At 39.4% G+C, this 12,489-nt stretch overlaps 1 protein-coding gene across 1 annotated transcript; it reads left to right on the forward strand.

The window, feature by feature from the left end:
- Positions 1 to 20: 20 nt before the first annotated feature.
- Positions 21 to 599, forward strand: ARL14 (ADP ribosylation factor like GTPase 14). The gene has a single exon (XM_046658120.1). It carries the CDS (start codon positions 21 to 23, stop codon positions 597 to 599), a length of 579 nt encoding a protein of 192 aa, XP_046514076.1.
- Positions 600 to 12,489: the final 11,890 nt, after the last annotated feature.

Genomic DNA, 12,489 nt, shown 5'->3' on the forward strand with positions numbered 1-12,489 from the left:
AAGAAAAGAAAAACCCTAAAATGGGTCTTTTGAGTTCTAAAAACTTCAAATCCAAGCAAGCCCAAATTCTCCTTCTGGGACTTGACTCTGCTGGGAAGTCTACTCTCCTTTATAAGCTAAAGCTTGCTAAGGATATTGTGACCATTCCGACGATAGGTTTCAACGTGGAAATGATCGAGTTGGAAAAGAATCTTTCACTCACCATCTGGGATGTTGGAGGCCAGGAGAAAATGAGAACCTTGTGGGGCTGTTACTGTGAGGGCACTGATGGGCTGGTGTATGTTGTGGATAGTACGGACAAACAGCGACTGGAAGACTCCAGGAGAGAGTTTGAGCACATCTTGAAGAATGAACACATTAAAAATGTGCCTGTTGTCCTACTAGCCAACAAACAAGATGTGCCTGGAGCTCTGACTGCCGAGGACATCACCAGAATGTTCAAAGTGCAGAAGCTCTGCAGCGACCGGGCCTGGCATGTGCAGCCCTGCTGTGCCATCACTGGGGATGGGCTGACGGAGGCATTCAGAAGACTAACTGGATTTGTGAAAAGCCACATGAAGTCGAGAGGAGACACCTTAGCATTCTTCAAGCAGAACTGACCTCCAAGTGGTGAAAGAGACACTGATGAAGCTGAAAGGGTAATTTTTTTCAAGAGTGAGAAGAGCAAGTTGCTGAGTTGGCAAGCTTTTCCTGATATGTTATTTCACCTAAATTCAGTTAAACAACTCAGAATAATATTTAGAAAATACTATTTTTGGCCAGGCACTTTAGCAAACTATGTGGTAATGATAATTGAAAATTAAAAATTTACCATTTTGTGCATGTTGGATGAATCAGAATAATCAGATTTGGGACCAAATAAATGATTGCTTTATTATTTGCATATTTTTATATGATTATTAGAACAAAGTTTAAGTAAATTGCCTGCTAATAGAATCAGAATTCTTCCAGATTGTTTCCAGCAGTTACAGGTATTAAATTTTCACCATGCACCAAGTAATAGCTGGGTGGTGTATAAAAGGAACTTTAAATTAGGAGAGATAAAAATTTGATGTTAACATTTTGTAAATCCCACCCCTAAATAAAGTTTTTCCTCTGGATTCCTGCCAGCTTTGTGAAATCTATTGCTGGGAACTTCCTGCACTGAGTCAAACCATGAACTCCAGGCTGCTAATTGCCCAGAAGTATGTATCTTAAAGCTCTGAGGATCAGCCTAGCGCCTTAGAGCTTAGAGCAAGGCCTGGGCTTATTGCTCAGCTGAAGGCTGCAGCCCCAAGACCGGCTTCAGTATGACAATCATTACCTGGGAACTATGTACAGCTCACTGTACTGATCAAACAGGAACCAGAGCCAGACTTTGCTCTCAGAGACCTTGCACTTCACAGGGGAAACAAAGCTAGTAGCTAGAACAGGGCACTAACCCATGTGCTATTACAGAGGGAGACACCCTTTCTGACCTGGGCAAACAGGAAGTGCTTCCTGCAGAAGGTGGTGTCTAAGAGGGTCCCAGCTCCCTGGGACCCCATGAAGGTGCAGGTTAGTCACTGGTAGTTCTCATCACTTAGGAGACTCTCCAGAGACGTTGTTGGGGAGGGCAGGAGAGGAGAAAGAACTAGAATTTCCCTGAGAGGCTGAGAACTCCCAGGCAGGCCCTACTACTAACAGATGACACCTTTCCTCCTACCCCACCTCCAACAAGGCTCATCTGGACCAGAAGCAGGCCTCAAGCCCCCACAGAAGTCCCTGGGACTCTGAATTTTAAGGTCACAGAGGAAAATAAAGGTACTGTAAACCAAGGGTGCCAGCCCCTGGCTTCCTTTCACTGTTTTCTCCTCTCATCTCAGCGATGATTTGTTCAGCAAAGATCCGAGTAGCTACTCCTGTACTGCATGGTAGGGATTCAAATAATGAAGTGGACATACACATAATAATAGTTACCATTGGTTGAATACTTGTGTGTACCAGGCATTGTGCTCTCCGCTTTCATACATCTTCTCATGTAACTTTCACAACTGCCCTAAGAGAAACAGGCATTATTATCTCAGTTTTACGAATGAGAGTACTCTGATGAAACAAGGTTAAACAACAATAACAACCACAAAAAACTACTTGGTATTTTAACTGAGGAGGGGCAAAGCCAAGACTTGAACTCAGGGGTGTCTGACTTCAAGGGCTGCGCTGTTCATTGCATGTCATTGTTTTATAAATGAGGTACGGTCTCTGTCTTCAATGAGCTTATAATACATAATTAAGAATAAATCCAGGCTAAATTAAAAATAGAACTATGATATCATCCAGCAATCCCACTTCTGGGTGTCTGTCCAAAGGAAATGAAATCACTGTCTCCAAGAGGTGTCTTCACCCCATGTTCATGGCAGCACTACTCACAGCCACCAAGACATGGAGGCAACTGGGTGTCCGCTGACAAATGAATGGACAAAGAAAACGTGGTACATATATACACAGACAAAATGGAATGTTATTCAGCCACAACAAAGAAGGAAATGCTGCCATTTGTGACAACATGGATATACCTGGAGGGCGTTATGCTGAGTGAAATAAGTCAGACAGAGAAAGACAAATACTGTGTGATCTCACTTACATGCAGAATCTGAAAAAGCCAAACTCAGAAACAGAGAGCAGAATGGAAGTTGCTAGGGGCTAGGGGGTGGGGGAAATAGGGAGAGGTTGCTCAAAGTGTACAAACTTTCCATTATAAGAGGACTAAATTCCGAGGATCCAGTGTACAGCATGGTGACCATAGTCAATGATACTGTACCGTGTACTTGCAGTTTGCTAAGAGAGTAGATAGATCTTAAGCATTCCCACCAAAAGAAAGTAACTGCGTGAGGTGATGGAGGATGTGTCAATTAGCTCATTTGTGGGAATCCTTTCACGATGTCTATGTATAGCAAATCATGTTGTAAGTTTTAATATATCATTATATACTTAATATAAAACATATTACAATTTTATTTGTCAATTATACTTTAATAAAGCTTTGGGAAAAAAGAGAATAAATTCAGGCCAACATATATTACTTTAATAATAAGAAGGTTCTTTGAAAAAACAAGCCAGGCAGAATAAATTAAGTGCAATAACAGAGAGATAAGAAACATGCTGAAAGACTACGGCAGAAAGAGTTTCTGATTTCAGGAAGATCTCAGGGGAATGCCAACGTTAAATGCTCAGAAGGAGCGTTTTCCCCAAATTTCACAAAATGATTAAAACCTGAAATATGCATCTTTAAAAAATACATCGTCCCTTACCATTTTCCTCAAGTGGTTTTTTTTTTTTTTTTTGAGTCCTCCTAATAATCTTAAAATTAGGAGTCACTAGCTTACATCTAAAGAAAATGTCTGAGTAGAAAATGCCTCCTGGTGCTCCTGAGTATTTCGGTCGTCTGAATTAAGGCAAGCCTTTCGTGGCCCAGTCTTAGTGTAATGTAAAATAAGAAAATGGTCCCTAACAATGTTGAAAGCAATTAAAATCTTCCCTTCAGAAAACTCGAGGTGTGTGGTGGGCAGCTACATTCTTAACATAGAGCAAAATGTAGAAAGTAGCTTTCCCTGATCTGTCATTTCAACATCTCTTCCCAATAACAGCAGCTATTCCTCAAAATCTCTGCTAATATTCTCCCAGAAACTCCAACACTCTCATGTTTTTTCCCCTTTCTTCCCTGGGATCCAATCTATTTTCTTCCATGAGTCACTTACTTTCTTTTCAATGTAAATTTCGCCAATCTTCCCTTTCTTTGGCATTTCCCTCCTGCTCTCCCTAGTATGCTCTTCTACACCCTCCAACACACACGCGCACACACGCACACACACGCACACAAACGCACGCACACACACACGCGCACACACACACGCACGCACGCGCGCACACACGCACACACACACGCGCACACGCGCACACACACACGCAAACGCACGCACACACACGCACACGCGCACGCGCACACACGCGCATACACGCACACACACGCGCACACACACGCACACACAGGCGCACACACACGCATGCACACACGCACACATGCACGCACACGCACACACGCACACACATGCACACACGCACACACGCACGCACACACACGCACACGCACGCACGCACACGCGCGCACACACACACGCACGCACACACACACACACATGCACGCACACGCACACACGCACATACCTGTACACTCTTCACTCTGATCTACTAATAAAGCCCAAAAAAGAGGGAAGGGAAAAATAGGTGGACAATAGCAAAATATTCCTTAGCAGGTGAGAGGAAAGAAGCTGTGAATACTTGTCTTGATATTTATTATTGTCATACATTTTATTCTCTGTTATCCGTGTGTAAAAAGACAAAACTTTTAATTTATCAAAAAAGCATACTGTCATGGATCTGTAGAAACTCAAAGCAGAACACTTCTGAAATGTTCCTTGGTTAAAGATTTAAACAGTTTGAAAGGTAAATAGCAGTTAAAAATTTCTGTCTGATTTTCTAAGCATTCCCAGGTAAAAAAATCCCAACAGGGCACTATAATAAAGAAAGGCAAGTAGGTAAAGCAGTGGCAGTGACTGATATATGTTAAAATTAATTTGTCAGTTTGAAAAGCTGGACATTTCTGCGTCCTGATGATGAACAAATTGGGTTCTGCCAAACCAAGGAAGACCAGGAATTTCAGATGAAGAGTCCTGAAGTTCTTGTCCCTTGTAGGTGGCACAGAGGGACAATCCACAGAGGCTGCATGCAGTGTGTTGAGTACGTGGAGGCACAGCCCAAGAACAGCATGTGTTGGGCTTCTGCAGACCCTGGGGTCGGCCTACTCTTGTTTGCATGAGCTCTCTCTCCAGAGAGAGACAGACAGACCGAGACGGAGAAGCAGAAAGAAGACAGAGAGACTTCTCTTTTGGCAGGGCTAATAGTATTTTCACATAATTTGGGACATTGTTTCCACCAAATTTTTAGCATAGTGTCGACTATTAGCAGATTAAATTACTTCAAGCACAAGAAAGCACATTTTACCTCGAAAGTACCATACAAATATAAAAGTTGGTTATTAGATGACAACCATATGAGTAGCATTTTCACAAACATAAGCTCATTTTGTTCTCACAAAATCTTATGGGGTGGCATAACAAATATGATGAACACAAAATTTAAAGATAAGAGGCACTGATTAAGACGTTGCTGTGCCTGGTCCTCTGATGTCCAAGACTAACAAAAAAACCATGCAGGGGCCAGCCTGGTGGTGCAGCGGTTAAGTTTGCACACTCCGCTTTGGCCGCCCGGGGTTCACCAATTCAGATCTCAGGTGCGGACCTTCGTACCACTTGTCAGGCCATGCTGTGACGGTGTCCCACATATAAAGTAGAGGGAGATGGACACGGTTGTTAGCTCAGGGCCAGTCTTCCCTGGCAAAAAGAGGAGGATTGGCAGCAAATGGTAGCTCAGGGCTAATCTTCCTCAAAAACAAAACAAAACCAAAAAAACCGTGTAATTGTTATCATACAATGAATTTAACAATAAAGTGCTATATACAGATTTTACCATTAAATTTCTTTGTTTCTATAGACTAAATGGAACTGTGTATCAGTGTTTCTTGGGCTGAAAACCTGGGAGCCATCTTCCTTTTTCCTTTATATCCCACCTCTATCAACAAATCCCGTCAGGTCTCCCTTCAAAATACGTCTTCCTTCTGGCCACTGCTCACTCCTCTTCTCTGCCACAGGCCACCACTGATGCCTCATGGGATGGCTGCATCCTCCCCCCAGAATTCTGCTAGGAGAGGTCCTCTGAAAAGGAAGATCAGAGCACCCCCTGCCCTACCTCAGCACCTCTGTCTGCTTCTTACCTGGCCTGGTGCTGGCCTCCTCTTTTTCCCCCCTGGTCCCCTCCAGCCACAGTTGTTTTAATGTCCCTCTACGAAGCATAATTTGTTACAGCCTCAGGGCCCTTAAGTTTGCTGTTTACCCAGCTTAGAATACACTTTCCTCAGGTCTTCAAATGGTTCAGGCTTCACACCCTTCAGGTCTCCAACCAAACACACAGAGGCATTTCCTGAATCCTTATCTAAGTGAACGTCCTTGTCCCCGCCACTCCCGGCCTTTTGCCCTGCTTTATTACTTCTCAGAGCACTTATCACAGTCTCAGAAGATATCATTTACTCCTTCACTTGCTTATGGTTTCTTCCCTCCTTGGAAGGTAAGCTCCTTGGGAGCAGGCACTTTGTCTTTTTCACTGTTGTATCCTAGAATAGTGTGTAGGACACAAAAGGTATTTAAGAGTTATTTGTAGCACGAATGGATGGACAGCCTGAACCTTAAACAGAGGTCTTGTCAGGGCACCAGGCTGCCTCTCGGGGTAGAAGATGGACCTCCAAAATGGAGAGTCAAAAGAATGGCAGATTTGGACCTGGGACAGCATCCTCTTAACCCCAGCATCAGTGAGCAAGTCCCTCCCTCAGGGGTGTGTGCCGGGACTGAAATGAAATAGGCTTTGGACCCAGAACTGGGTGGGAATTCTGCATTGTCACCTGGTTTGGCTTTTAGGCAGGTTATTTCAACTCTCTGAGTCTCAGTGTTCTTGACTTGAACAAGAAATAAACTTTTATTGTGTTGAGCCATGGTCATTTGGAGGTTGTTACAGCCACCACTGTTAAATGACCCACATAAGCTAGGATCATGCTCCTCGCTCCTCCTGTTGTCCTGAAACTCTCCTTTTCCCAGTCTTCTTTTCCTCACTAAACCCTCTTACCTGTCTCCCTACCCATTCCAGGCTCCTCATTTGACTCACCCCAAAACAAGAAGGGAAAAGGGAATTTAATTTTTCCTCCATTACTTATTTTGAAAATTTTCAAACCTTCAGAAAACTTGAAAGAGTAAAATTAACACACTTTTTACTTAAATTCACCAATTAAAACAATTTTGCCATATTTGGGCTCCTTCTCTTTCTGTCTCTTTATCTCTCTCTCTCCACACACACACACACACACACACACAATTGCAATCATCCTGACACTTCACACCTAAATATTTTATCATCTATCTCCTTAGAATGGACACTCTCTTACATAATAACCACAGTACCATTATTACACATACAATTTTAAGCACTAGTTAAATATCACCTAATAGTCCATAATGAAATTTCCCCCCAAATAGAATTTATTCATAGAATTTACTTGATCCAAGATCTATTGCGTTTGGTTATGTCACCATTTAGAGTATTTTCCCTGCCTTTTGTTGGCTTTTCACAACCTAGACATTTTTGAAGAGTCCAGGCCAGATAATGTAAAGAAGTTCCCACAGTTTGGATTTGTCGGATGGTTTCTTCATGATTAAATTCAGGTTAAACCTTTTTGGCAAGAATATTCCACAGGTGATGTTGTAATTCCCACTGCATCCACTAGGAGACACATCTCATCAGTTCGTTCCATTATTGATAATGCTAAATTTCATCACTTCCTTTATGATAGTGTCCACTAGATTTCCCTATAGTAAAAATATAACTTCCCCTCTGTTCTTAATAAATAATTTATATGATAGGTATAATATTTTGAGACCATGTGAATATCCTGTTCCTCCAAAGCCTTGCTTTTATTGGTTTTATCATCCATTGATGATTCTTTGCTGAATCCCTCATTACACTGAGAATGGTGAAATAGTGATTTTCTAAATCTGTCTTTCCTTGTACATTTATTAGTTGGCATTCTTCTGTAAAAAATAGCTTTCTCTTTTGTCCCTCATCAGTCAAGCAATCTCTCTCTCTCACTATACACTCATAATACTTTTTAAATTGAAAGTTTTATAATCTAGCGCCACTCAAACTGAGATCTATGGACCAGCAGCATCAGCATCCCTGCAAGCTGCCTAGAAATGTAAATTCTCAAACCCCAGCCCAGACCTATTAACCAGAATATCTGGGGGGGTGGCGGGTGGAGGAAGTTCCTGGAATTTGTGTTATTATCGACACTGTTATAGTCCATTTCTGTCATTATTCTTTTTGATACTCAAACTGTCCAAAATTTGTCCAGGAGAAGCACCTTCAAGCTAGCTACTGTGTTCTGTTGATATGTTCCTATTTGTCCTTGCGTACTTCCTTGTTTGGGATGACACTGAGTCACCTTGTACTTTCCCTACTTGGCTGCCTCAGACCCAGAATTAACCATTTCTCCAAGGAGCCCTGGTTCCTTTCATTGGGGAGTGGTATTTGGAAACTGAATAATGATGAAAGCTGTGCTCATTGTTACTGAGGTGTCACAAACACACACACACACATATGTATATTTTTCATAATACTGAGACCTCCAAATTGAATCCACACCACAGGATTTTTCCATATCCTCCCCAGTCTTATTTGTATCCCTCTTCTACAAAGAGCTCTGGCTCTAAAAAGCATCAATACATTTACTCATTTGCCCTATGCTACAACACAACAAAATATTTTCAGAATCATTTACCACTACCACCATCTCTAATAAACCTACTCAGGAAAGTACAAGATTTCTTTTTAGTTTTTTCTGTCATTATTCATAGTGCTGTGTTCAAAAGTTATTTGAACTGATTTTTTTTGTGTGGTTATGTTATAAATACAATATTGACTTTAGGTTGATTTTTCCTATTAGTACTCAATTTTAAGTTTTCACTATTTATCTTTTTAAGTTAATATTAATTTTAATTTTTGAATTTGTAGAATATTAACATGACTCAAAATTAATAACTATACAGGGACCAGCCCAGTGGTGTAGTGGTTGAGTTCACATTTTCCACTTCAGTGGCCCTGGGTTTGCCGGTTCAGATCCCGGATGCGGACCTACACACCGCTGTGGTAGGCATCCCACACATAAAGTAGAGGAAGATGGGCACGGGTGTTAGCTCAGGGTCAATCTTCCTCAGCAAAAAAAAAAAGGAGCATTGGCGTCAGATGTTGGTTCAGGGCCAATCTTCTTCTTCTTCTTCAAAAAAGTGAAAACGATATAAAAAGGTATTTTCAGAGAAGTCTGGCTCACATCGTAGCCATCCCCACCTGTCCCCAAGCTGTAAACATTTTTGTTATTTTCTTATTTATCCTTTTGTTTTCTCATTACAAAATAAGCAAATACATATAAGTATTCTTATTTTTCCCTATTTCTTACACAAAAGACTACATTTTATATACAGAGAATAAATAATATTAAAATAGAGATATGCTACCAACTCATTATTATATTAAATAATATATTATATAAGAAGAAAGCCTCCTTAGTACAACAAACTGATTCTCATACATCCCTCCTCAAATTATACACAAGGTGGCATTATATTTCTAAATCAGGTTGGATTTTCTTTCACTTTAAAGCATATTTAAAGCATTTTCCCACTAGAGCCCAAAGTACCTACTGTAGTTGCCTATTAAGGGAGAACATGAGAGATTGTGGTGATGAGATACCATCCTCTATGTACCTTGGGATATGTACCTCTATGTACCTTGTACCATGGGATAACCCCCATTATCTACAGTTACCTTTCTGTTCTAGTTTTATAGAAAAGGATACACTTTATATTTATTCTAAAATTTAATCTTGTGTAAAAAATAGTCTGACCTTAATTTGTAGAAATAAAACCCACATATATATAAGTTCGCATAGAAAATCTAAAACACACCAAAATGTTTGGATGGTTACATTATAGATGGATAGAATTCCTTATAGTTTTCAGTATTTTCCAAATTTTGCATAGTGAGCATGTGTTACTTTTATATTTAGGGGAAAAAACATTATTTTCAGAGAGCTGTTTAATCTTCATATCCTACATAAAACATGAGTGGACAATGCATGGCCCTAGGACTGTCATTTCAAATACATTGATGTAAAGTAATAAGAAATTCTTTTAAAGACCAGAAATATTGCAATGTACAGACACAGGGGGGCACTGTAACCAAGTTTTTATAATTTAAGAAAAAAACGCCCAGAAACCAAAAAAGCGAGCATGTACCGAGCATTCAGTCTAGGGCGGGTTCTACTCTGAACATTTATATGTGTTAGCTCATTTAATTCTCACATTAGCTCTGTGGGGTAGCACTATTATTATCCTCGGTCACAAGGAAGAGATCCGAGACTGAAACCGTGCAGCCACCTACAATTGTGAGAAGCATTTACTGTGATCTTTTGTATGTAATCAATTTCCTACTCTCTTTTGATAATTTGTTAATTTGCTTTTTTCATCTATAATCATATCCATATATTATATATCATTACTTTATTATTATATATCTTACAGAACCATCATTTTTTAGTGTCACATCATTTTCAATGAAGTAGATACCCCATAGCTTACTTAACCATTTTTCTATTATTGGTTTTTTAGGTTGCAGCCAATTATTCATGTAAATAATTCAACAACAAACATGTTCATGCATGTATTTCCCCTTCCTCATATTTATTCTTTCATTCAGCAAATATTGACTGAATATCTAATAGGTGCCAGACACCACATTAGGTACTGGGTTTAGGATTTTTTCGCTAGGATAGTATTCCAAGGTTGAAAAGTGAGAACATGTTTTATGCCTCAATACATATTATCAAATTCCTTTCTAAAAGGTCAACATCAGGTTATTCTAAATGAATTATTTATAAAGAAAGAAGAAAAGAGGTGTAAAAACTTCTAGTCATTAGATGAGTGATGACTACAGCATTATGTGTTGAAGACATCAAAACAAATAACATTGTGGAGTTCAAATCACTCAAGGCAGGAAAAAATTAATGCCAAGATTTATAGTAGTTTTTGCCTAATTATGACTCAAAATCAAGACACAATAAAAGAAAAGGTTGATAAATTCACGACTACATAAAAATGAAAGAAATTGTGGCAAACATCATAAAGCTAAAAGTCAAATATCAAACTTGGAGTTAATATTTGCGTTATATATCATAGATAAAGGTCTTTTGTTCCTAATATAAAAGAACACTAAAAAATCAAGGAAAAAAGAACCAAAACTCTATAGACAAAAGTACAAAAAGACACACACACAGTTAACAATAAATGACATTAAAATAACCTTAGACAAATGAAAAAAATCTTTAGCTTCACTATTTGAGAGATTCAAATTAACGCTACGTTTAGATACCACTCCTTACCTCTCATGTTTTCAAAATGTGTAAATTTGACAACATATTCTGTAATTCTGTTGGTGAGGTTGTGGGAAGACAGATAATCTCATCCAGTGCTGGTGGAAATACAAAATGGTATAACCTCTGTGAGAATTTGGCAATATCTAACAAAGCTACAATTGCATTTACCTTTTAATCTAGCAATCTCACTAGGTTATTCATTGTGGCATTATTTGTAATAGCAAAATATTGGAAATAACCTAAATGTTCTTCCATTGGAGACTGTTTTTTTTAAAAAAAGGTATATTCCCAGAGTGAAATACTAGTCATCCAAACAAAAGAATGAAAAAGCGGACGTGCCGAAGGGAAACTAAAAGGCTCAGGAGGCAATGACACCCCAGGAGCAATGAGTACAACTAAAGTCTAGATCTTGGTTTCGAAATATTATACCTCTCTGAAAAGAAGCAGAGCTCCTTGGAGAAATGGCAGTTCAGATCTGGGGCGGGTAAAACACAAGGGGAGCCTGAAATACCTTGTGTCTGGAAACAAGAAAGAACTCAAAGGCTGATGAAGACAGGTCAAAATGTTGGAGGAGCAGCTGAAAGGGATGCCCACTGACCAAATCTGACACAATTTGAGCATCAAAAAAGAATACAGATGGTAATGGATTATAACACATTGAATAAATAAAAACAAAAAACTGTAAGTCCTTAGTGATAGTCATTAAAAATATAAGAAAAGGAAAAGGAAAGAAAAGGTATGGGTGGGGGAAAGGAAAGCTCTCTTATACAGACAAATGTCAAGGATGTGATAGAATGGGAAAGCCACTATCTATGCAACTGTAAAGTAATGACTGATCTTGGGTAAAACGCGACTTATTTGTATAATAAAATCACAGAATGATTTCCTGAAATATCTTCTGGCCGTATCTATGATCTAAGATTAACAGACTTTGAACTGGAAACCTTGATCCTATAAAGGAAAAGCTATGGGACCCTTACTTTATTTTTTCCTTTCTCCTCAAAGCTGAAAACCATCATTTGCAAGTCCAATATGGGCAGATCCCCAGTTTCCTGACCTTGAATTCTTTTCACCTTTCATCATGTGGCTACAAGGTATATTGTAACTACCTGCTAAAAGAGGCTTTATCATCATCAACAAAATTGAAAGACGAATGTCAAATTGTGAGTTTGATATATACTTGATAATGTACTTGATTTATACATTTGCAATATATATCATAAAGTCTAATGTCCCTAATATAAATAATATACTGTTTGTATACAGTTATTTCTATATTGTTAAAGCTGTGGAGAAAAAGATTCTGTTTAGCCTGTTGAGCCAGATAAAGTGTCCCATCTCCAGTCTAGAGCAGGGATTTTCTGAGGAAAGTAAAGCCTCCCAGC

This window comes from Equus quagga, chromosome 4 (genome assembly GCF_021613505.1).
Source record: "Equus quagga isolate Etosha38 chromosome 4, UCLA_HA_Equagga_1.0, whole genome shotgun sequence".
Taxonomy (NCBI): domain Eukaryota; kingdom Metazoa; phylum Chordata; class Mammalia; order Perissodactyla; family Equidae; genus Equus; species Equus quagga.